The sequence below is a fragment of the Cyprinus carpio genome, chromosome B7 (assembly GCF_018340385.1).
Source record: "Cyprinus carpio isolate SPL01 chromosome B7, ASM1834038v1, whole genome shotgun sequence".
NCBI classification, from domain to species: Eukaryota; Metazoa; Chordata; class Actinopteri; order Cypriniformes; family Cyprinidae; genus Cyprinus; species Cyprinus carpio.
Genome location: NC_056603.1, coordinates 9,932,663 through 9,959,755, shown reverse-complemented (window position 1 = coordinate 9,959,755; position 27,093 = coordinate 9,932,663). Strand labels below are relative to the sequence as shown.

Here is a 27,093-nt window from a genome sequence, read left to right as displayed (position 1 = left end):
GGTGGGTGTTTGTAGGGGAGGGAGAGAGAGACACAGGCATTAAGCCAGAGCTGTATTTCTCCCCACAAGGTCCCTGGGATACTTCAGGCAGAATGGCTCACATTATCACGGCAGTGTCCCCTGGGAGTTCACAGGGTGACTGCGCTCTGTTTTCTCTCTCTCTCTGTGTGTGTGTGTGTGTGTGTGTGTGTGTGTGTGTGTGTGTGTGCATCTGTGAGAAGGTGTGTGCTGTGACACTCAGCCTTTCATTCAGGGAAATCCTCCTCAATTTACACATTTCATGACTAAATAAATACTTTAGAAATGTAAATTACTCCTTTCCAGTAAATTGCCGTGTTTTGCTGATTGCAAACAGTTGTATATGGGAAATATTGTACTTGGAAACAATGTGAGTCATCAAAAGAGAAAGTTATGAAATGTTTGTCCCCAATCAATCATATTTATGAGCCGTTGTCATCAGCGACGACAAAGTTCATCTCTGCATGCCAAATGACTCGCAAATCCACTCTTTCTAACGCGTTCAATAAGCAATTAGCCCTGATTTGGTAATTATTGCTCCACATAATGTCTGATAATGTTCATTACAATCCATAATTACACTGACCTGATGGTTTTTTTTCTATCACAGCTTCAGTGATGTCTCTTGATCTTAACTGTCATTTCTGATAAAAAGTGATTTGCTTGGATTTGAGAATTGTGTTTCAATTTTTATACACTCCTAAGAATAAAGGATCTTTATTGGCATCTGTGGTTCAATGAAGATCCTTTAAAATCCATGGAATCTTTCTATTGCACAACAATTTCAATTGGTTTTTCAGATTATTCTTTCTTACACTAAGAAAAAAATGGTTCTATTGAGAACTATTCACTGAAAGGTTCTTTGGGGAACCCAAAATGGTCCTTCTATGCCATCACTGCAAATAAAACAATTTGGACCTTTATTTTTGAGAGTGTAATATAATTCTGAATCAAAGACTGATTATCTGTCTACCCAGTTAAGATCTACAAAAGCAGCTGGGGACAGAAAGTTAATTTATATTTTACCTTAATAATGCAACTTTAAAATAATGCATGATTTCAAAGGTCATTTTAAGGTATTTTGTAAATTTGTATGTTGTGGGCAGAGTTTTGAAATGACTATTGTATTTTATTTTAAATGGGTAGCATCTTTAGATCTCAGCTGTCATTTCCATAACTATTGAACTGGACAGAAAGTTAATTTTTAATTTAACTTAATGCAGTAACTTTAAAATAATGTATGGTTTCATAAGTCAAAAATTTAAATTAAAGTTGAAAATACTCCAGATTTGGTTAAAGAAAAGAGCAGCTCCAGTAAACATATTGCTTAAAATTTAGTCACCTCTTCTTTTTCTTCCTACTCTTTTTTTAAACATCTTTGAGGTGTCTTTTTTTCATTGTAGTCTTGCTTACCTTTCTCTTTATGCCCCATTTTCTCTTTATCAGTGTATTCTCTCTCTCTCTCTTTCTCTTCTCATTGATTGCGCTCTTTGTGTGAGCGAGCAGACCCTCATGTTGTCAGCTGCGTCAGGATTAAAAGCTATTAGTTCTGCATCATTGCCACTACAAGTATGCTCCAGAGATTGATAGAGTTGCTCCACCGTCATTGGGGGCAGGTTGGGACAAAAAAAGGGTAGTTTTCATTTCCATAATATTGGGTATTTTACACACTGTGTGTATTAACACAGAGAACAAACAAAAAGGATAATTATTCATCACTAGACTTTATTAAATAAAAAGATTATCTTTTTAGATGGAGCGTTTCCACAACACTGTGCTTTTTTTAAATGACTTGTCAACATGTCTGTTTTTACCCTGTTTTGCTAATTGCTTCCTTCTGGCCCGAACATGTGTGAGCATTTACGAAAATGTCATGTTCTAACCTCTCTCTCCTATTTCATTCCAGGCGATCGTAGGCTATTTTGATATTTTCTTCGACAAGAGCTGCGGAAACAAAGTAAGCAATAGTGCTGTGCTGTTTAACAGCGAGCAATTGCGGTCATGCCTTGCTGTCTTTTAGGCCCGAGGCAATTGCAATGCAATCGCCAGCCTCTCATACCTAAATGCTGAAATAAGCATTTGCCTTCCTCCAGTGGCCAACTGGAACAGGCAATGAAATAAGCTAAACCCATCAGGCACTGGGAGAGCTATCGTGCACTGGGTTCTGAAAATGGGAGTTTAAGCAGGAGGATGTGGAGCGATCTTCCGTCTTTTGTCCTGTTTTTGATGTTTGAGAACATTGTTTAAACTGCAGCATCTGAGTTTGGGTTAATGATCTGGTGGATAACCACAGCAATCATCTTTGCTTTGGCCTGATTCAGATTAAGGGAGCAATTGGTTTGTTTTCTGACCTGGGAAATTTAATTTAATTTTATTCTGGCCCATTTTCTGTCTTCACACTTCTTTCTAGTTTCCCTAAATTCAGTCTCTATTGTAACCTTATACATATAAGTTATGAAAAAGTTAATTTTGACTTTAATCTCACAATTCTGACTCTTTTCTCAGTTGCGAGTTTAGACTTCACTATACAGACTTCTGAATTTGCATCTCACAGTTTTGATCTTCTTCATAGAACTAAATGTCTCGCTATTCTGTTTTATTTGTTTCTGCCACAGAATAAAAAATAAAAAAGTAATTGTGACAATTCAGACTTTTTTTTTCAGTATTGGGAGCTTATGTCTTACAATTTTGACTTAATATCAAAATTAATATCAAGAGGGGGAGTCGTGGCCTAGTGGTTAGAGAGTTTGACTCCTAACCCTAAGGTTGTGGGTTCGACTCTCGGGCCGGCAATACCACGACTGAGGTGGCCTTGAGCAAGGCACCGAACCCCCAACTGCTTTCCAGGCACTGCAGCATAAATGGCTGCCCACTGCTCCGTGTGTGTGTTCACGTTGTTTGTATGTTCACTTCCATGTGATTTCACTCCATACATCCATCTGTTTGTCTCTCTACCCTTAAAACGGGTCACCATACTTGGCTGTATGTCACGTCACTTTCATATCCCACAATTCTAAGTTTAAATATCTTGCAATTATAAGAGAATATAAAAAGAAGAATATCTAAAATATCTTTTTTTAGATATTTTAGATATTTTAGGCATGTTTATCACCCATAGCTGATTTATTCTGCAACCAAAAGTGTCAGATTATTAGGGGGTTACTGGGATGATAATAATATTAATAATAATAATAACAAAATAAAAAAACTACCCAAATATTATTTGTAAATATTTATTTGTATGAAACAAAATTGAGTATTTCGACTTACTCATTTACAGAATCAATCACTTTTCTTTCTTATCAGTCAGTTTTCAATATAAGTCAAGCAGGGCAAGAGGCATTTTCCTGTTTATCTCAACATAAACTGGTTTTTAATGCAGCTGTGTTTTAATTTTAGGTCATGTTCTCCACTGCTCCAGACTGCACTAAGACTCACTGGAAACAGACGGTGTTCTTACTAGAAAGCCCTATCCCTGTCAAAACTGGTTTGTACCCCGTTCAAACATGCTTCCTGTTTGTTTTACCTGTCTTCACACCAGTGTTTGCATGTACTTATGTCTGTCTTTAAACTGTGATGAGATCTGGCAAGTGCATATTAGCCACCACCTTTCTTTAAAACAAAAAAAAAGATGTGTGTCACAAGGAAGTGTATCTTATCTTTCTTTACTCTGACAGTTGATTCTTAGTCGGTGACACAGGTTATCCGTCAGTCATTGAGAGATAGACACATGATTGAGCAGTTCTAGAGCCCGTCCACATAAACATTGCAGTTTGTTCTTTCTGCTGATAAATATATATGATGATACAGTATATTGTGTCTTGAGAATCATTCCAACAGGTTTTCAAGATGACACAACACATCATGTTTTTAGATAGATTTATTTAGGGGCATTGTTTTTGTGATCCTTATGTTTTATGTTGTTCTAACACAAAATCATATGACCAGTTGAGGCTGTGTGTGAACTGATTACATGGTATTTTCATTTAGAACCAATAATCCATTGACTTCTTGTGAGCCCAAAGGATTTTTACCACTTAACTAATTTTTAAATATGCTTACAAAGCATTTAACAACATAAACAGATAAGAGATTTATTTTGTTGTTATATGACAATTATTGTCGCCACGTAAGATTAAATATTAGAAAATTAAACTGAAATTTTCTTTAAAGTTTTTAATTATAAACTGTTCAAATTAAATCATGTAAATAAGCAAACTTACACATTGCAAATGCATTATATATATTGTACACACACACACACACACACACACACACACACACACACACACACACACATATGTATATATATATTTTTATATATATATCAGGGATCTCCAACCCTGCTCCTGGAGAGCTACCATCCTGTAGACTTCAGTTCCAACCCTGCTCCAACACACCTGTCTGTAACTATCAAGTAGCCCTGAACACCTTGATTAGCTGCTTCAGCTGTGTTTGATTGGGGTTGGAGCTGAAATCTGCAGGACGGTAGCTCTCTCCAGGAGCAGGGTTGGAGACCCATGATATATATATATATATATAATGAAAAACTTAAATTTTTAATTAAATAATTGTTTATTACAGATTTTTTAAATTATAAAATGTAAAAAAAAAAGTTTTATATATATATATATATATATATATATATATATATATATATATATATATATATATATATATATAGTACACATATAAGTTTTAGTTATGTCACTTATTAATAATAACATTAATGTAATTGTAATGGTACTATGGTTATATTAATTGACAAATAATACAAATATAATAATTGTAGTAGTGCTTTTTGACCATATAAAATGATTTGGTTCTTGTCAAGATGATTCAAGTATAAAAACACAATAAAAAGCATAATTGAAATCAGCCAGAAACTGATTCATTTATATGTACATTTCTTTGTCATTTTATTTTAATATTTATTTAAATTTGGATTGATTATTTTTAACTGGCTATTGCAAAATTACACTCATATCAGCCCTCTGTTGTTTAAAACAAGCAAATAATGGGAGGAAAACTATATAAACGATGGGAGGGAAGTGAATCAGAATCTGAAAGTCTTTAAAAAAAATCAAATTGCCTTATGTTTAGGTATAAGAGCAACGCAGACCATCTACACTTAGATCAAGGCTCCGTATGTCCGTAGATGGAGAGACAGCATCCCGGCTGTGCTAACAGATGAAGTGTCTTATCATAATGGGAATCGGAGAAATGTCATCTGATGCGCAGATGGATGAAGGTGCTTTTGCCAGTTTCTCTGATACAGCACACTTTTATAAATGACTGTGGCCTAACTGTAGCTGTCCACGGGCATTACCACAGACAGTCCCTGCAGGAGCCGTTCAGTGATAAGAGTGCCGTCCACTTGAAGGTCTGCTAACGCTACACCTGCATTGCTGATACCAGTGTCAGATTATAATCAGAAGGCACAGTTGTGTGATTATATTGTATGGCAAATCTGACCATTTTGCAGTAGCTCCAAAAAAATGGCAAATCTATAAACAGTGTCCCTCACACTGGTGATTTATAGTGACTAACCTTGATTAAGTTATTCAAAGTTCATATTTTCCTCACATGCACACTCACCTAGCTCTGCGAATGCCCTTTTGCATCTTGATTGGCACCATATGGGTTTAGAGTTTTCTGTTTGCTTTGCTGTCGTCAAGACCATATGTGCAAATGTGTGTAATGAAAAGATAAGGGAAAAATTGGTATAAGAGAAACATTTTTGGGGGAAACAAGTGCCTTTGGGCATGTACCATGATTATACTATAGTATAATTTGGAGTACCATGTATAGATTTGTTTAACATCCTATAAGAATGATATATAAAATTATAAAATGGTATTTTGTCATCGTTCAGTACCATGGTACATTACTATTCAGATGTTTGGGGTCAGCCCTTTTTTTTTAATTAATACTTTTATGCAGCAAATACATTAGGTTGATAGAAAGTATGCATCAAAGAATAATATCGTCTTCCACAAAAAAATTAAAATAAATAAATATATATGTAGCACAACTGTTTTAAATAAGAAATGTTTCTTAAGCATCAAAACAGTAATACAAAACAGCAAATTCGCATGCTGAAAATTCAGCTTTGCAATCGCAGTAAATATATATATATATATATATATATATATATATATATATATATATATATATATATATATATATATATATATATATATATATATATATATATATATATATATCAATATACAATAGTATTACCACAGTACTTTTTTTGGCTGCTCTGGTAACTATTTATGTCTCCCCTTTTGTGAAAATAGTAATTGCCTTTGTTCAGACTATACTCATTTTTCAGTCACATTTATGTGTTAAAGTAGTGATGTCAGTTTATCTTATTGATTTAGTACAATTATAAAAATAAAAAGAAATTATGCATTTAATCATGACCTGCCAAAACCGCACTTACTGTGAGCATGAGTAAGGAGTCGTTCACAGATGATGCAAAACTTTAAACTTTTTTAAGTTCATTTGGCACCTTGAAAAATAACTGAAACTTTAGGTCATTATTCATTTTTATTGATTAAAATGAAAAGAACCACACTTTCCTGTAATGCATCTCACAAAAATAGGAATCTTTTCAAATAATATTAGGAGTTACATTTGACATTCTTCTCACTTTACTTAATACGGGATTTGTATCTTGTGGATTTAAATTGGATTTCTTTTTTTAAACAATAACAGTAATGTGTTTTGTGTTGAACAGTATATCGTCAGGCTGTCATTTGCATAAAATAAATGATTGTTAGAAGAGAAATGCATTCCTGTCAGCTCACGCTCATGTTGCATGGATTCTTCTCCCGTTTGTTAGTTTAGTAATTACTTTTCAGCCATGTGATGAGAGGGGAGGTAGAGTATTCAACGGAAATGCAAAACGCCCTCAGAAACGCCTTCAGATGCTGTCGCATCAGTTAAAGCAAACGTCATTTGTCATGATTTAGTTGGTTTTGCCAATCATTAAAAGGAAAAGATGAGAACATTTCCTTGAAAAGCTTCATTTGTCATGCACAACCAACCTTTGAGCGCAAATAAAAGAGGTCACCCTGTGTTGAGTGGTCTTGGGACATTTTGAGGGTTAGAAAGTGTATTGCATGTCATGTCTGCTCTCCAAATAAGTTTTCAAAAGCCTATATATTGGTAATAGACTTGAAGAACAAGGCTGCTTAATGAATCAACCATGCAATGCTTTATGTAGTGCTTTTAAATAGTTTAAACTCACAGGAAGTGCAGCCCATCTACAGTGTGAAAAGGTCCTTGAGGTGTCAGAGCAAGGTTCCTTTAGGAGGAGGTGTGATTATTTGATAGACAGCACTGTGGTGAGCTGGTGATTCCGAAGGCCTGTTTTATGCATCTCCTTTACAGGGGCCACAGATTTATGAGGTTATGTGCTGCAGAGCGAGAGAGAAGTTTTATAATGCAGCTTTTGTATCTTGTGCTGCAGTGTTGGGGAAGGCTTTTTTTCCCCCTGAAAACTGCTATAATGATTGCACATTACATATACTGAGTCCATGTTGCAAAAGTAATCTCTTTCAAAGGGTTAAATTGTTCACCCAAAAATGAGAATTATGTCATCATTTAACTCCAAATCTGTTTTTTTTTTTTTTTTCTTTAAAATCTGATTTTGTTTTTGACCCCATTGACTTTCATTATATGGACAAAAATAGTTTATGTATCATTACATCACTTGCTCACCAATTTGCTTTGCAGTGAATGGGTGCCGTCAGAATGAGAGTCCAAACAGCTGATAAAAACATCACAATAATCCACACCACTCCTGTTCATCAGTTAATATCAAAAGTTGCACATTTGTAATAAACAAATCCATCATTAAGATGTTTTAATTTTTAACTGTCGCTTCTAGATAATAATCCATAATAGTCTTTTATCCATAATAACGCTTCCTCCGGTGAAAATGTCTGTCCCCTGTCGTCTTTTCGCATTAAAATCTACTGACATATTTGTTTAGAACTGTTTCGGACAGTTCCTTCTTCTAATCTGTGCTTGATTTATGCATATTCCTCTTCTGATTCAGATGAGATTAATTTTTCACTAAAGAAAGCAATATTATGGATAGCAGACTAATAACAGTTTAAGCTAAAAAATGTTATTACAAACATGCAGCTTTTTTCTACACAAGATATTCATTAATGGACTGGAGTGGTGTGGATTATTATGATGTATTTATTAGCTGTTTGGACTTTCATTCTGACGGCACCCATTCACTGCAGAAGAAATTTCTCCAAATCTGTTCAGAAGCAGAAACAAACTCATCTACATCTTGGATGGCCTGAGGATGAGTAAATGTTCAGCAAAGTTTCATTTTATTGGTTGGACTATTCCTTTAAATTAATATGTGCATAGACTATGACGCTTGTGCTCTACATTTACACACCAGCTTGTTGATTAGCAGTCACATTATCAAGGAATACATCGAGATGTTTTACGTTGTCTCGTTCGTTTCTCGTTTCAGCCTCCGTCACCCTTGGTTGCATTGGCATGTTTAATGCAAATGGCACGGTGATGTATGACGGCTCTAGAAGCAGCCTTGTCTCCTTCATTTAATTAACGTGCACCAACAGCTTCTGTCTTATAGATCGCCAATCTTTTTCTCGCCTCTGTAGTCTCAGAATAAAATCTTCCAGTAACTACATCCCAAACTGCTTTACTCTTAGATTTAACAGGAATTGTAGGGTCAAGTAATTTCACTCTCTGTCTCTCGGTTCTCTCTACAGACCTCTGTGTATCAAAGCCCGGTGGCAGTAAATGGGCAAGTGTTTGTTATGAAGTGCAGACACACACTAGTCTGATGCACACAGCCATTTTCAGCAGGGCCCTGAAGTTTAATTGATCTTTCTATCATTTGTGCTTATACTGGTCAAGAGAAAACCCACTGTGCGTGCTTTTTACTTTTGGTAGGCAATATGCGATCTGTCAAGTTGTCACTGCACAGCTCATTTTAATTAAAGGATTTCTTGCTAGATCAATTGTTTTACAAAAAAAAAAAAAAAAAAAAAAAAGGCTTCAGCTTTTTATTTGTGCTCTTTTTGCTATAGAACAAACCTTTTGATGATTTTTTATTTCTGACACAGTTCATGACTTGTTTACCAAGTAGTTTCTAAAGGCCCGTTCACACCAAGAACGATAACGATAACTATATTAGCATTCACATAAATGCATATTCACATAAATAATGTTCTGTGTATTATAAGCATGTAGGGTTGGGAATTGTAAGAAATTTTACAGTTCCAGTTCTGCCTAATGATTCCAATTCTGATTCTATTAACTATTAAACTGTTCCATTTCTATTAAAATTATTAAGGCAATTTAGTCAATTCCTTTTTTATGACTGCAAAAAAAAAAAAAAAACAATGTCCATTTTTTTTATATATATATATTTTTTTGTTTATTTATACATATGTGTATTTTATTCACATCTTATTTTTTATTATCTGTGGTGTTGTTGTTGTCTCGGTGTACTGGAAGCTTGTGACACCAAAACAAAATCCTCGTATGTGCAAACATACTTGGCAATAAAGTTCTTTCTGACTTGTGAGAATTTCATCCGTGCATTCTGGTAAAGCTCACAGTGCTTTGCTAACGCATTGCACCAGAAACATTTTTAGAACCAAAAGTTATGAATTTTGCACAGTTCATATGAATAAGAACCACTGATCTATATAAATATTCTCTATTATAGATCATTGATAAGAACCTTTCTTGGTCCCTAAGTGCATGTTAAAGCATTCATATATTCATTTGTGGCTTTATCATTATAGTTGTGGTATACTCTTCCTTATTCTCGTAGAATTAGAATGATTATTTATAATCTTTATAGTATTTGTCCTTGGTGTCAACAGGCATCAGCAGTCTTGTACTTGCATCCAAAAAAAACTTTTGGGTGAAGGAAAAGTGTTAAAGAATTAATTTTTAATGTTCTTTTAAGGGGATCATTTGAAATTAAAAGGTACAAGAAAACCAATGTGACAGTTGCAGCGCACTGTGGCGGTCACATCTGACTTCTCCCCATCTCCTCATGTCAAAATGCTGCAGTCAGCATATTTTTATCTCATGTAACCTGCAGCAAAGAAAGAAATGATGGGGGGAGGAGGGCTTGTTTGCCAAATGGGTAAACATTCATTTACGTCTGGCAGTGAAACGTGAAGTTAATCAAAGTGATTATCTGGTGTAATCATCGTCATTGTCTTCAGGCCTTCCTTATAAACCGTGCAGCCTGTATTCATACTGTAGTCATAGTGTAGAGAGCAGCAGCTTTCTCTGCCATCTGGAGCCAAGCTGCATGTCATCCTCCCCTGATTCACTCTCAGCTTTCTCTTCTCAGCTAGTTTCAGTTTTGTTCACTGAGAGGCAGTAGGTATTCCCACTTTTGGTATTACACAGCTTCAAGTTTTGACAGAAAAGTGTCAGTTGTGGCTGAGCTATATGGTAATAAAAAGTGAATGTTTACTCTTGCATGTAAACGGATCCCAGGAAAGCTAAAATATCTTACATTTCTAGCTAGTGTTAAGGCATGTCACCATGGAAATTGATCTGTGTCTAATCCTGTTTTCCACTCTCTATTTTATCTTGTGCAGGAGAGGAACTTCCAGGTCAGATCACAGTGCATAAGAACAGAAAGGACCCCAGAGCACTGCTCATCACACTTGACATCGCTGGCCGGAAGCAAACCTACAGCCTCCAGTGAAGAGGTTTTATTAGGGGGAAAACACATACTTTGAGCAATGAGGTGTTTAATAACTGAAACATTCAATTAAAAGTTTTTCTATCAAATGTCAATAATTCATGAGTCATATATAGAGTGAAAGTTGTTCTCTCTGTGACAAACAACAGGACCATTCACCGAGTCAACACCTTGGGCAACTAATGAAAGTCAGTCTTTGTTTTAAATCTCTTAATATCCCATAATAGCCTATATGGGATATTTGGTCCTCTTTGACTCGTCATGTAATGCAATGTAAGAAATCTCATTTCCTACTTGAGTGAATAAAGTGAAAGCTTTAATGAAATCTTAAGTATTCGGTTTCTATGTTCTTTTATTACAAAAAAAAAAAAAAAAAAAGGTTTTATATTTAGCTACCATAAATGTAACACTAAAGTCCCCTGAGTCCTTTTTGTTTCACAAAGATTAGAGGTTAAGTTCTGTTACTCAATCACGCAATGACGTCATGTGCATACGTAGGTCCAGCAACTTAGCATCGAAACATTGAAGACCGAGCATTCGCGTAGTGATAGCAGACAGATAAATTACGACAATATTGTATAAGATTGGTTGCCTTTACGCACTCCGTTACATTGACAGCTGTCATAAAGAAATATCACTTGAATGCCACAATTGTCCAATCAGAATAAAGTTTTCAGCGAGTCGTGTAATAACAGAACCTGTCCACTAGGTGCTTAATTAACTTAAATATTAGCTTAATTAAGTTAAAACGTGCACTTGGCGGCCTCCCGAAAGATAAACGAAAGCCTGTTGTTTGAATGGCAGTCAGTGATGCCTCACTCTAAATAAACAGATTTTGTGTGAAAAAACTGATAATATAGGCAAAATAAATCGACTGCCTATCCGCTAGTCTATATGTTTGGCATGATTTCTTAATTCGAGTGTATATTTGGGGTCTGCGACCAAAAAAAGGCGTTTTTTTTCCCCTTCGCTTCGTTTGTCGAGACGTGACAGTTTTGCCTCAGATATGATTTTTTTGTTGTTGTTTTATACTGTACTAGATGTTCCAGTATCCACACTTACGTTCTTGCCCTTTAAGTGAACGTGCAGTATGCAGTAGGTGTGCAAGACTGACTCAGGACTTAAAAAAAAAATAAAAAACATCATGCTAATATGAAACCATCTTTTTTTTTTAATACAGTTGCGTTAAATTTTAAAAATGTCCACAGAAGAGAATCTGATAATCGTTGTACAGCAGAATAATGATTTCGTCTAAGGCCCTATTCCATATCTTACGGGCACTTTTTGTTGTTTTAACAACAAATACTAAGAAGACAAATGACCATCGATTGATGCATAATCTTATCTTATGCAATTAATTATAGGGTGAAAGAAAGTGGAGAGAACTACTTGGTTTCAGCGTAATTTATTCCTTATCAGACCCATTGCATCCACTGTCATTTTTAGTGCAAAGCAAAAACAAGTTCGGAAAATGCCCAAATAAAAAAAAAAAAAAAATCTTATTCAACACAAGACAATTCCAAATTTAACACTGTAATAAACAGCCTGAGAAACTGAATTATTCGTTAGGTAAATGATAAGCTGGTTGTAGACCCTTGAAAGACTGCATATTTTTGTTGGCTCTCTATACTTAAGGCTGACCGTGTTTCTCTTTAACGTTCTTTAAAGACAACGGATAAAGGTGACACGGAAAGAGAAGCAGAAATCAATTACAATTATTCTCTGTTGACAAAGCAATTAAACCCACAGCCAAGAGCTAATCCAGCCGTATAGAGGCTTATCACAGGCGGCCGCAGATTTATGATGGTCACTGCAGCAGCGTGCATGTATAGAGTGATATCAAGACTGGCCGAAGATTGAATAACTTACCGACGTTATTATATTTCTAGTTTAATTGGCTGGGCACTTTATAATAACTTTAATCAAAAACCGTTATTATAATATAGGCTAATCTCTAACAGCTCAGTATTGAAATATGAATCGACCTGAATATACATTATCTGTTATTCTATATATTGTAATGTGTGTGTGTGTTCAAGTTATTCATGCAAGTTATTCTTCCCAATAATAATTATTTTGCATAAAGATGCTTTATTCAGTTCAGTGCTTCTCTATGGTAAAAAAAAGGGTGCTCTGGGGGATGATGATTGGATGCTCAATGCAGTGTGGTTATATCAAGGCTAAAAATAGAAAATTACTCCTCCTTTGTCTTGCGTAAAAGTTTAACAAATGAGTGCCTCCACTCTTCTGAAAACCTCGCCCACTTTTAACACTTGAACAATATGGGTGCCGGTGACGCATAAGGGTACGCGTGCGTTCGTTTGACGTGTGAACTATGAACCGTGAGATCCATTACTCAAATACTATAGAAAATACGCTTCAAAAGTTTTTACAGTAGTGTTACATAATTTTCCAAAGTCAACTGTTTGGTTGTAGACACAGCCATTCGTGTAAAATATAAGCAACTTCGTTCAAAAATCATATTTGCATGGCCTTATCTAAATAAAAAAAAAGCCAGATTTGAAGCAGATCTGTGCATTGCAGGTAAATAACCTAACTGTGATAAGATGTAATTAAACATAAAATGGGCCTGTTTTCTATCTTTAATAATATTGCATGATGAAACGTCAGTAGATTTATCTATATGTATAGGAGTTGGTCAGCTATGCAGTCCCCACGATGCTTGCGTCTGCAGAATCTTCTCCGTGCGTCAGATGAACATCTTACATAGTCCTGAGGGACAAGTTTATTAATCAGTCACGAGCCAGTCCGTCCCCAAATGTAGTCTCGCGCTGCCTTGTGTGTGTCACGAGCTCACGTCTTCGCTTGTTGCCCCTTTAAAAATCAGAATTGAAGGCCAATGATTTATCAAAGCCCTATTATCAAGAAAATGTCACGCGAAGGGTACCTTGCCATGCACTGACGCAAACCCGATCTTTCCCACGGAGATATAGAAAGCTTTGCACTTTGCACAGCCAAACTCAGTCTGCCTGCCGCCTTTCCAGCTGTTTTCTGCTATTAACCCACATTTGTTGACTCTGCACAAATGGTAAGTACAGCACATTCATTACTATACGCTTTGCGTGTTTTATGCTGTGAACAAATTATTTAGAACAGTCCTGGGGGGAGAAAAGTATTATTTTTAAGCGCACTAATAAATTATTTTTAAGACAAAGTGTCAATAAACAAACATTCTCCATAAACTTTACAGAAACCTTATTAACACATCATGCGTTTCAACAACATTAGCCTATTTCACAAAATTATAACATTAACACAAGTATTAAATCACGACAAAAAAAATAATAAATTTACAAATCTAAAACTTTTCTATTCTTTTTTTCGTTTGCATTTTGCACTGCACACTTACTCCTATGGTGCGATGTAATTGTTGGTGTAATGTTCCATTTTCTATTATAAAATAAATAAATAACATATTTCAACTAATTTTAAAAGTAATTTATGATTTAAAAATCAATTTATGATTTTTTAAACCTAAAAGGATTTGTGAGCCATGTGCTTGACATTGGTGTCCCTCTCCATATGGTGCGATGTAATTGTTAACATGTTATGTAATGTTGAGTCAAGTATTTTTGACAAACTGTTTTTTAAGCACCCGGGCATTATAAGAAACTTTGCACTGCACCACTTACACCGGGCAAAAATTTGATACTGGGTGGACCTGCCGCAGGGGGGGAAAGCCTCGGCCGAGACCGGCAGCTTGTCTATTGCCCATAAATAAACAGCAAATAGGGTTATGTAAAATTGCCGGGCTGTTTTTGAAAATGAAGCCTTGGAGGAATATGAATTACATTCTGCATGATAAAATATAAAGAGGCGTAAAAATGTTAATAATTAAATCAAAGAAGAAATGAGGTGATCTTTGATTTTCCGATGGTAAAAACAAATTATATGTTGTTGTATTACTTTATCATATATAGTTTTGCGCCAGCGAATGTGTGCAAATGTGAATGTTTTTTTGTCCGTCATTAAAACGGCGACGGCGCCTCACATTACATTTTCATCTACAGGTTATAAAACTAGTTTTTGTAGCTATATAGAAGTTTTTCAAACAGCTATTTAAGTGTTGGCCGTATGACCGATGGCAAATGCTAGCCCTCTCTCTCAACATGTCTCAGTCAGTGAGTCAGTCAGACATCAAATAATAAAATATGAGCAAGACATAGTGTTTAGTATTACTTATTCAAACAACAAGATATGTGCGGCTGCTGTGGAACTTCAGTTGATTCAATGAATATAAAGGGGGCGGAGTTATCAGCTTACTGACAGCTTGAGGAAAATCGAATAAGAAGAACTTTCATTTGCTAAATATTTGCAGACAGACAGACGTAAAGGGTGACCAATAGCTGTGGATTGATTAAAAAAAAAAAAAAAAACACCACCAAAAAAACAAGGGCACTTCGGAGTGTAAGGGCAAAAAAAGGGCAGTGCTCTGCACAGGTTGAGCCCTACCTGTGCACGTTGCTGAGATGTGCCGGGGTTGAATGACAGCGGCCGAGACCGGCAGCTTGTCTATTGCCCATAAAAGCAGGGGATGTGCCGGGGTTGAATGACAGGAGGTACAAAATTGCTTTCTCTAATGGTAAAAGTTAGAAGCAAACAGCTACCGTCCGTGATGATAGCGACATGTCCAGAGATTTTTCAGTATGATAGCGTGAACATTTTGCCTAGGGGTAGGTTTCTGTAAAAATGTTGGGTCACTAGTCGTGAGTTAGCAGTAATTGTTAGGTTGCGTTAGTTATACTGATCCTGTCTAATGTGTATTTAACGTTGCAGGATTTTTCTGAGCACGGGGAAATGTTGAGACAACCGTCAAACAGTATTCCGCCCCAGCCGTCTGGGGGAGCGGTTGGAGCTACAAATACTAACAAACCGGAGAACGGGAACCCGGTGCCCCAACCGCCGCCTGTAAACGAACGGAAAACTTTTTGTCCTTCGGAAAATAAACCGTGCGAAATGGAAGCCAATAAAGCATACGGGACGTTTAAAAACGCCGCACCTGGACCCACGTTTGCTCCCGTTAATTCTGCCGTGCGCAAGGATTCCGACGGTAAAATGGATGGTTCGACCGGCAAAGCCACGTCGGACTTCATGTCTAACAACCAAAGTGCTGTAAGGACCGCGGCGGAGCATAACAACACCAGCGGTGACTGGACCTCCATGAGCCAGACCACCATCATCCTGGGTACAGATGGCAATACATCTGTTCTTCCTGGCACGGTGACCGGGGTAAGTGCACGGTTAAGGAACGTTTCATTCCGGTTGAGATCAGCCAATCACCCCCAAACGTAAAGCTTTCAAACGGGGAGAGTCTTGAGCAAAAACAAAAGCTTGATATTTTAAGTATCGGAGCATTGTAAAACCAAAGGAATCCAGCTGCAGCTTTGTCCGTTACGATCCTCACAGTTTTGAAGTTTGTTCGCGCGACCTTTATTTAACCCACTTACGTTTGTAAAAAAATAAATAAATACAAATACAAAAAAAAATATTTTAAAAATGATAATGATAATAAGGTTGGACTAGAGGTTCGTCTCACTCAAGCGAAACTGTCATTTGGCGCAACCGCAAGCACTATAAACGTTTAAAAAGTATTTAGCGTTTTATTGTGATATTTAAATTTACACTTAGCGAGACGTGGTGACGGTTATTTGGAGCGGCGTACTGTTGCTATGGTTACCTCCTAGCCAAACTCCATTCGCTGGCGTCTTTGGCGACAGGTAAAAATGCGCTGTGACTAACTTGTAGTTTTTCGTAGTATTTTACCGTTAATGAAACGTTTAAAACACATATGCGCTTATATAAATATGTAGTCTGATTTAAAACGTTCGAACCTTTTGTTTGAACTTAATTTACACGGTTTTTACTTTATAGAATAACGGGATAGGTTCCATTATGTAGCTATTCTATGCAATGTGTTTCAGGAGTAAAAGACGGCTACTGTCAGTTGTGATATATGGCTTTCATATTAGTCATAAAAGTGTTTTTGGACAAAAGTACATTGTTGTGTAGTCTCCCAAACGAAATCTGTTTCCAATCTGGAAAGATTTGAGCTGTGATACGGATTCTTTCTGACAGCAAAGTAATTACAGCAGTTCTCACGAACAGGTCGAGTTAGAGGATGTGTCGAGGAACCTGAGTAGCCTAACGTTACATCAAATGCTGTAGACTATGTATAAGGATAGTACTGCATTGCAATGAAACAACCCCCCCCCCCACAGATCAAGAGTTACAACATTTGCTCTATAATTGGAAATGAAGATGCTGAGCTCTGCATGTATGCCTGTGAATAGTGAGGTTTATTGTCCTCAGAGATTGGTTTCTGATGACTGGTTGTGTTGCAGGATAATGTGTTACATAAGAATCTTCTTAAGCTACAATTCCCTTTGGGGTGTTTCATTAGAGCCAAGGGCGACCCCTTTATTCCCAGGTCTCGGAAACGAGACAAAACGTTTTTGGGGGAACATTTGTGTATTTGAGAAAAAAAAAAGTTGATTCCTCTATAATAACAATGACCCATAATCTGATGATTGTCATGATCGTTAAAAATTGAACGTGTTAAAATGTATAGCAGCCGAAATTCATTCATAAATACTTAGCGGACTGTTCTTCCAGGATGATGATGATGATGGAGGAGATGAGAATAAGGCCCGGGGGAACTGGTCCAACAAACTGGATTTTATCCTGTCCATGGTGGGATATGCTGTGGGTTTGGGAAATGTGTGGAGATTCCCATATCTTGCTTTCCAGAATGGTGGAGGTGAGAAACAATCAAGGGGCATTATATTAGAAAATATTAGGAAATATTTTTGTTTTGCTACAGATCGATTTGTTGTATCGAAAACAAGTCGGAATGTCAATGCGTAGTAATACACGCATACAAACTTTCGTTAGATGCAATTTTATTTTCTGTTACAGAATTAAAAAATCGTTTTATAATTACATGGATTTTATATTAATGTACGAATTATAAGGGCAACGAAAGATTATTATTAGGTATTATTTGTACACATTAATAATGTAGCTATATATGTGTTATTGTGTTATGTTTAATTTTTTTTTGTTTATTATCCATTAGCCTATCTTATTATAACATTATAAAATAATATCATTCGTCATATTGTTATATATTATGCTTATTTTAATTGAAACAAATATAAGAAAATCAAAAATTCAAACTTTAATGTGTTTATTGTTCGCACTGGTCCCGCGTCATGACTTTTTAAATAGCAGCTGTTCTCTCTTTTTGTATAGGTGCGTTTTTGATACCTTACCTAATCATGTTAGGCCTCGCCGGTATACCTATATTTTTGTTGGAGGTGTCTTTGGGTCAGTTCGCCAGCCAAGGCCCGGTATCAGTATGGAAAGCGATCCCAGCTCTACAAGGTAAACTGACGGTGCTTTATTAATTGATGCTCCGTTTTGAGCAATGTTTGTTTGTGCTAATGTGTCATATTAGTGTTTCCACTGAACTGGTAATCGACTTTCCGACTGCTTTAAGTGTAATTTCTATTATCTGGTTTCATTTTGTTATTATAGGTTGCGGGATTGCCATGTTGATAATATCTGTCTTGATAGCCATATACTATAATATTATTATGTGCTGGACATTGTACTACCTGTTCGCTTCGTTGAAGGGGACACTGCCATGGGCCACCTGTAAAAATGAATGGAACACCGTCGAGTGCAAAGACAAAGACATGCTGCTTTTGGGTAAGGATGAGCTTCTCTCTCTCTCTCTCTCTCTCTCTCTCTCTCTCTCTCTCCCCCTGTGAGTCCACCCCCCAACACCCCTTTTTTTCTAACTAAAATGCGCAATGCGCAACCTGTATTTCAGGAATTAAGTAGCCTACCACTAAATTTAGGTTATTCAGTGTCATCCTTTTCTGTTTCTCCCCATTGCGCCAAAAGTTCTTTTTTTTCATGACTTAACAGATTATTGTCAGCTAAAGAAACTTCAAAGTACCATCATTAAGAATAGGTTTTGTGTTTTTATTTTATTTAGAATTATTGTGTCACACTGAAATGTGCGATTAGTGAAATAAATGCTGTTTGCTATACTTATCAGAATGAGTTTTGCTTAAAATCTAATTTGAATAAAATTTTTGGTGTTTTATTATGGAATTGATTTAATTTGCTGACATTTTTTACATTTTAATTCGTTTTAAAACGCTTTTCTCAATGTCGTGCTTTTGGTGAATTCAGCAGAAAATCTGCTTGCTTGACAAATTTACTGTAAGAGTTGGTGCAGTGCCGCAGTGAGATGCGCTGCCACCTTGTGGCCTGTTTGAGTAGCGCCACTAAATGTGCACACAAATCAAAGACGTTGTGTACAGTATTCCAGATGTATGTGTGTGAACTGTGTAGGCCTTAATTTGTTTTAAGACTGTTTTTCAATTAGGTAGCAACAGGAACCTTTTTCCACGTTCATTCCAAATTGTGTCATTGTTTCTTCTGGCCAGACTCCTGTATACTAAGGGACAGAAACATCACATCAATCAAGAACACCACATTCTGTTTATCTGCAAATGCTGTCGGGAATTTAAGTAAACTGTTAAATGTCACAATGGACAATAAAACCTATGTCAGCCCTAGTGAGGAGTATTTCAAGTAAGTGTGCTTTTCTATCTATCTGTGTATTTAGAGATGTTTCTGTGTGTAATTTTTCAGCTTAGTTGGATATTAATCACTCTGCATTCTTGACAGGTATAATGTGTTGCATATTTCCAAGGGTATTGAATACCCAGGTGACATCCGTTGGCCCTTGGCTGCTTGTCTTTTTCTGGCCTGGCTTATTGTTTATGCCTCTTTGGCTAAAGGGATCAAGTCCTCAGGGAAGGTAAGAAAACATGTTGACTATTTTCTCTCCTTATTCCTCCTCTATGTACTATTAAGAAAGAAGCCCACAGCAGGCCTCATTCGGGTCCAGTGAAAAGCCTCTTTGCTGAATACAAGTATTGTACATAAACATATTATGTTATTGAAGTTTCAATTGCGGTCCAGATGTTGTATTGGTGAATGTGGGTGTCAAGACAAGTAATTATGCTTCTAAAATCAGGTTTGGTCATTTATTATATTTATTAGCAGAGTTTCTATCATTTGGCTGGAACATTAGACAAAATTGTAAGTGATTAGCAGCTAAATGGGAATATTCCCAGTATCACAGAGTAAATGTGTGTTTACTGATTAAGAAATATTAGATAGGTTAATAATGATTTCTAAGCTTGTAAGAAAAACACATATTGTATATATGTTTTACTTTCTGATGTTTGGTCAGTAAAAGTCTTTTTATATTTTACAAACATGTTGTAGTTGTGGTGTACATGTACCTTGTTTTCAGGTGGTGTATTTCACTGCCACGTTCCCCTATGTGGTGTTGGTCATCCTGTTGATCCGAGGGGTTACTCTGCCCGGAGCCGGTTCTGGGATCCTTTATTTCATAACACCCAAATGGGAAAAACTCAATGATGCCAAGGTAATAAAAAGAATGGTGTGTTTTTATTTATTATATCAGATGGTAAAATGTTACATATTCTTCTCCAGAATGCTTATTATTTCTCTTCCTCAACTGGTCTTTCTTTAATCTTTTCACTTTAGGTGTGGAAGGATGCTGCTACACAGATTTTCTTCTCTCTGTCTGCAGCATGGGGTGGTCTTATAACCCTCTCGTCCTACAATAAGTTCCATAACAACTGTTACAGGTACAGCTCTGTCACTTTAGAATACACTGCTGTTTAAATGTTAGGGTCAGAATAAGATTTATTATTTAATTATTTAGTTGAAAGCAATTCATTTTTTTTTCTTCTAGGATACATTGGTCAAAAGTGACAGTAAAGACATTTTTAATGTTACGAAAGATTACACATTGTACACATTCAGTAGTCACATCTGCTCAAAGTATGCATTATAGTTGATTATTAATGATGTAAGATTACACAATGCGCTCTGTCTCTTTGTTTTTCAGGGATACTCTCATTGTGACGTGTACTAACAGTGCCACAAGTATATTTGCTGGTTTTGTCATTTTTTCAGTTATTGGCTTCATGGCTCATGAGCTCAAAGTCCCAATTGAGAGTGTGGCAGATGAAGGTATGTTGTATGAATGCATGTGTTTGTGGCTGGTAAGCTATGATTATCTATAGATCAGATGTTTGGTTGCTGTTTTTTGTTTCTCTAAATATACAAAACTCACCACATCGTCATTGTTTTCACTTTCATCACCCCTAAAAGTCATTTGATCAGTCTAGTCTGTAAATATGCTCTTTTTGTTTAGGTCCAGGAATTGCTTTTGTGGTCTATCCAGAGGCTCTGACTAGGTTGCCCTTGTCACCATTCTGGGCCATCATCTTCTTCCTCATGCTGCTTACGCTTGGTTTAGATACTATGGTAATAGAAATCATAAATTGTATGATTTACAGTTTTTTTATTTATTTTTTTAGTTGTAATGTTATCACAGTAAATAATAATAATAATAATAATAATAATAATAATAATAATACAACAAATAACTAAATTGTTTTTCATTCACACTTTCATTCTTTCATTTTTTTCCTCTCTAGTTTGCCACCATAGAAACTATAGTGACATCTGTTTCTGATGAGTTCCCGAAGTACCTGCGCAAACACAAGCCTCTGTTCACTTTGGTTTGCTGTTTGTCCTTTTTTGTGCTGGGTTTCCCCATGATCACTGAGGTAGGACATTTACTCTTATTCCCATCTGCAAGAACTTTACCTTAATAGCACGCTTTAATTAAAGCAGCTCTCTGGTAAACAATAATAATAATAAAAAAGTAAATAGGAAAGTAAATAGACTGAAATGGAATTCCTAAAGCAGATAATTGGAAAGGTCTGGAATTAATGTTAGTTAGTTTGTTTTTTTAATTAAAGTGATTCACTGGGTGATTTTTAGATTAGGTCTCATTTATTTTTATTTTAAATGTGCATGTGTGTGTGTGTGTGTGTGTGTGTGTGTGTGTGTGTGTGTGTGTGTGATTTCACTCACAGAGTGGTATGTACATGCTTCAGCTGGTGGACACTTTTGCAGCCTCTTATTCTCTGGTCATCATTGCCATATTCGAACTGATTGGAATCTCGTACATCTATGGTGAGTTTACAAAATTTATCTTTAGACTTACTCCAGTTATTTATTTTAGTGCACAGCAGGAATCAGATTTTAAGGGAATGAAAAAGAAAATTACAAATAATTAAACAAACAAGTAGGCAGCAATGAATAGTTTCAAGCTAAAATGGAGGCTAAGCCTGTTAAGCCTTTTTTTAAGTTGTAGGTTTTGATTAGTTTAGTAACATTAATTTATAAGATATATAGCTGATCAATGGTAAAAGCTGTGAAAGTGGAATAGCGAGTCGGTGGGTTTACTTGTTCAGCCTGATGATGTTTAATGTCCCTGACTAAATCCATTCTCATTTAGCCACAAATGTGAAAACATATTTGTGTGTGTGAACCATAGATCTTAATTCGTGCATTTAACCAAACACTATTCACAAAACCCATTCACTTAGGGAGGATGGAACCAGAAGTGCTAAAATCTTAAAAGGGTGGTTGAGTGTTTTTTTTCTTCTAGGCTTGATTGTGTTTATGGGATGCAGTCTAACATGTGTTCATGCTGTGTTTTTGTTTGTTTTTATTTTATTTTAATTTTTTTAAAACGCATTATTTTTCACACAATTTACCTTTATTCCACACCAATCTGTCCCTTCTCTGGCAGACGCCTTGATTATTTCCTATTATTATGAAGTCCCTCCCTCAGAATTACGTGATGGGCTTAGATTGGTCAGCTGGCTCAGTGTGTTGTGATTGGCTAAACTGCCTCTAGAGCACGTCTGAACATCCTGCCCCTCAAGCTCAGAATGTGCTCCGGTTGTATTGTAAACAATGACACCCTCTATATTGCTTAGCAATTTGTGCCCGATTGAGATGCAGAGAATATTAATGAAGTGGATCGTGCAGAACCTGTGCAAGCAAGGCTCTTAATGGTATGTTTTTTTTTTGTTGTTGTCTCATACTTTTAGATACGCTGTTGTTTGTAAATGCTACTGCTTCTGTTAGCTTTTAACATACGGTTTTATTCTGATTAAAGCTTTAATACAGCACACCAACTGTATGCGTGTCCATGTATGACGCTTCTCATTGCTATGTGAAAATAAGTGTATAAATGGAACAGTTTGTTGGAGCTGATCTGACGATCTGAATGAGAGAGAGAGAGAGATGCAGAGCAGGGTGATGCGAGGAACAGGATTGAGAGTCGCTGCTTTAGAACATTGGGTTTCACATCATGGCCTCGCCCCCTTTGTTGCGTGTTCCCGGGGGCGGGGTTTATCTGGGTTTGTGACGTAACGGACCTGGGAAAATGCTCGTTGCTAGTCCCTTACCAGCCATTTTTGTAGGCATAAAACTGCCAGAATTTTAAAATAATTTTATATCTCCGTATGCATTGAACTTTCAGCGCTGCAACTTTGCAGATATTGTTTATGCTCAAACAGCAACATTACACACTAACTAACGTTAAAAAAGTGAAATCGCAATCAACCACCCCTTTAATGCCCGTTGACTTTCTTCCTTCCTGTATTTGTGGTGCAGGACTACAGCGGTTCTGTGAGGACATTGAGATGATGATTGGGTTCCAACCAAACAAGTTTTGGAGAATCTGCTGGGCCTTTGTCACACCAACTATTCTCACAGTATTTTCACCTTATACCTTATATGACCATTCTTGACGCACATCTAATGTCGTTGCATGCACAAATTCATCCATACTATTACTTTTGGTTAGTGCTGACACTGACCCTTCTTCTCTCCCGTCTGTCTCTCTAGTTTATCTTGGCACTTAGTCTGTATCAGTGGAAGGTGATGACATATGAGGATTACACTTATCCGACCTGGTCTATGGTTCTCGGCTGGCTTATGGTCATCTGTTCTGTCATATGGATTCCCATCATGTTTGTTATTAAGATGCACATTGCGCCTGGATCATTAATTGAGGTAAGGGAGAGATGTTTGGGTTGTTTTCTATTTGTGTTATCAAAAATGGCTCAGTATTGTCTTTCAATAAGTAAATATCTAGTTTTTTTTTTCCCACATTTTTTATCACCTTATGCTATTATTTATTCATTGTACTTAGTCCTGTGGTGTGAGTGTTATTTTAATTTCATTGATATACTATTATAGTTTTATTAATATTTTGAATTAGTTTTTAGTTTTAAATGTTTTGTTTAAACAGTTTAGGAATTGTACTGTTTTTGTCCATTTTATTTATTTATTTTTATTTTTTGGCTATATAGTTTATTCATTTTTATTTCAGTTTAACTGATTGGAAACAAGAAATGTTGCCTTGGCAACTAGCTGAAATTAGTTTTTTAGAAACTTCGAATTTTTTAGAAATTGTATTTTATTTCAGTTAATATTTATTTCAAGTAATGAAAAAAATTCTTTTGATGGTTTTATTTTTATTTTTACTATAATAAATAACCCTGGTAAGATAATTGCATGCATAATTATTATAAAGATTTATCGAAATCTTATGGATATAAAACAACATGTATACACATGTACAATGTATACAACAACAATAATGAATCAAAGTGAGTCTTTTTCAGTAATTCTATTAAATTATATTTTTGAAAAAAATCAAACAAACATAATAAATTAATCAGTATCTAGGAGGCAAACCAAGCACCCAGCATGCAATTTAAATGCCCCTTCTCGTTCTCTGCAGCGTCTGAAGTTGGTGTGCTCTCCTCAACCCGACTGGGGTCCATTCCTGATGAAACACCGCGGGGAACGCTACAAGAACATGATCGACCCTCTGGGCACCAACTCCCTTGGCCTCAAACTTCCCCCCAAAGATTTCCAGCTATCAGCCCAATATCAATAATCCTCCTCAATTCCCTGTGAGTGTAAAAACCCCCCAGGCCTCTGAGGGTGAGACCAGCACTCACGTCAAACTCTTTCCCTATTCAACCTCCCCTCTTTTCCATAGTGTTCTCTTTCAGCCATATTCCCCCTCTTCTGACACTTTTAGAGGGATTTTTCAGGTGGAAAGTACAGTCAACTCCCTATGATTTTTTGTTTTCTGAATAATTATTCGTAGTCAGTCTGAGAGTGGGTCTTTCGCACACATTCTGATACACCGATCCCAGCTGAACCTTTTTCTCAGAGGCAATATAATGATGCAGTTGCAATTGTTAAGGCAATATTTGATTGTGCATCATGCAGTGGTTGTTTTTTAATTATTTTTTCATTCTGAAGTGGCTGGTGATGTTAAAAAGAAAATAATGAAGAGAATAACATTTATATTTCTTGTCTATTTGCTTGTCATCTCTTTAACGTAGCCAACATAATGAGATAAATTGCTGAGTAGTGCACAGTGAACTCGAACTCTTTTCTGGTATCGTACTATTGCTCTCCAATTGTGTCCACTTATAGCCATACCTTGTGCCTCAGACTTCCTCTGTTGATATAATACTGCATAGTATAGTGCTAATTAAACCAATTGTACTACATTATGGAGGGAAGTGAGCACATTTCAGTCTCTGTGAATTATAAGCTATCCTACTCTTTTACTAACCTGTCAGAAATATATTTACTATGATATAGTAGCCAGACTCATAGTGTAGGCTCCAGTAGTATAGATCCATCCCTGTCTTCAAGAAAACTTAGCCATGCAAAACTGTAATAATACCTTTCAATGTTGTTTAGAGTAGCACTCAACAGCCAACTAGCAGTTATGTATGTATACTAATATTATAGTGTATCCTTTGGAGTTTGTGTCGTGATCTGTTCATAGACTTTGTGAATCCTCCTATTCTTATGCAGTACGCAGTTATAGTGGAGTACACAAAAGAAAAGTAGAGGAAAATCAAGGAGTGTGGCATGTGTGGCAAACCAATCGTCTCATAAAAAGTAGGTTAAACAATATTTTTAACAATTGCTTGCAGAGGATATGTAGATTAGAAAACAAATCATCTGAAATCCTGTGCTTGGGGACCACACGCCTTTTTTTAAAAAAAAATGTTTTCCATCTCTTTGTCTTTTCGCCATGAAACAGGGTCTCAGGTATAACTCCATTCCATCAACCTTATTAGATGTTGGATTAGAATTGAACATATTTGTGGAAACATGATGTGATTCACATATAACTAGGGCTGCACGATGAGTCGTATTTTAATTGTGATCATGATTTCTGCTTCTCTTGATTTATTAATCATAATCGCCTGGGATATTTGCCCGCTTTCTATTTAATTTAGCATTTGTATTATCTTGCACTACAGTAACAAGTTTCCGTTCATGGTTGCTGTTGCCAGATTTCAAGAGTTTAAATACCCCAATCAGAGTATTTTTTTCGATACATGGTTCACTTAAACTTCCTAACCATGTACATGCTCTCTCTAGATTATAAAAAAAGCACTGATGAGCTGAAAACACTGGCAGACATGTAGGTTGGAGTTTAGAGATATTCTATTGAGATATTCAATGCTCAAATAAAAGTGAAAAACAACCAGTCTGCTTTCTTTAAAGCGGCTGTTTTTGCTGTTTGCTGCAATTAAATCTGCGAGCAAACCATGTGAGTTGACTTTCTCTTATTTTGTGTTCATGTGAAAGTGCAATATTTCTGATGAAATATTATATATATATACTACATATAACATATATATATATATATATATATATATATATATATATATATATATATTAAGCAAAGAAATAAACAGTTTAACTGTGATTAACCATTTAACCATTATTGTGCAGCCCTACATATAACCAATTCTCTATATGATTTGTGAAAGTTGACATATTCAGAATATTATGCCATATATTGTCAATTTGAATCCTTATATATCATTTCCAGCTACTGGACTGTAAATAGGTTTACAGATAAAATGCTTTTGTAGTATTGCTTTAGGCGACAGTTTTATGTTATGTAGAGTTGAGTAGTTAGAGTTATTATATATATAATATATTGGCTAGTTGTGCTGATCTGTTGCAGCACTACAAAAATCACATTGATTAAACGTCACATAAAAATAAGTGGTTATTCTCCACCACCACAGTGATAAAAAAGCCTCAATTAAAAAAAGTACTACTTTTATTTTTTAGTTCAGAATGTATTCCCTAAACGATTAGTACTGTGGATAGTATTTAGTTAGTAAAAAGGGCCACACTGCCCACGCAATGCAAGTAATAACACTGAGACTTTGCCTGGTCACAATGGGTTTCAAAAGCCATGTAATATGCAGATACTACACTAATCACCTTGAATATGAAGCATTTATAAAACAGAAAAAGAAAAAAGGTATTGC

At 36.0% G+C, this 27,093-nt stretch overlaps 2 protein-coding genes across 5 annotated transcripts in view; both read left to right on the top strand.

The window, feature by feature from the left end:
* LOC109092606 (protein arginine N-methyltransferase 3-like) overlaps positions 1–11,090 on the top strand; it is a 55,805-nt gene extending 44,715 nt beyond the window's left edge. The window contains exons 15-17 of one of the 3 annotated variants that reach the window (XM_042727166.1): positions 1,925–1,975; positions 3,418–3,505; positions 10,653–11,090. In XM_042727166.1, the coding sequence (XP_042583100.1) occupies positions 1,925–1,975; positions 3,418–3,505; positions 10,653–10,762 (249 nt within the window). In that variant the 3' untranslated portion in view covers positions 10,763–11,090. The remainder of the gene's footprint in view (positions 1–1,924; positions 1,976–3,417; positions 3,506–10,652) is intronic. The other 2 variants (XM_042727167.1, XM_042727169.1) reach the window with 2 other exon arrangements.
* A 2,259-nt stretch (positions 11,091–13,349) lies between these two features.
* On the top strand, positions 13,350–26,413 carry LOC109109417 (sodium- and chloride-dependent glycine transporter 2-like). 2 transcript variants are annotated; one of them, XM_042727164.1, is made up of 17 exons: positions 13,350–13,808; positions 15,557–16,009; positions 16,898–16,900; positions 17,393–17,537; positions 18,032–18,163; positions 18,317–18,490; positions 19,240–19,387; positions 19,484–19,616; positions 20,118–20,252; positions 20,375–20,478; positions 20,742–20,866; positions 21,051–21,163; positions 21,337–21,468; positions 21,781–21,880; positions 23,375–23,475; positions 23,609–23,776; positions 24,510–26,413. In XM_042727164.1, exons 1-17 carry the CDS (start codon positions 13,806–13,808, stop codon positions 24,666–24,668), a joined length of 2,328 nt encoding a protein of 775 aa, XP_042583098.1. In that variant the 5' UTR covers positions 13,350–13,805; the 3' UTR covers positions 24,669–26,413. The 2 variants fall into 2 exon arrangements, with proteins under 2 accessions (XP_042583098.1, XP_042583099.1); XM_042727165.1 differs by lacking the exon at positions 16,898–16,900.
* The last annotated feature ends 680 nt before the right edge of the window (positions 26,414–27,093 follow it).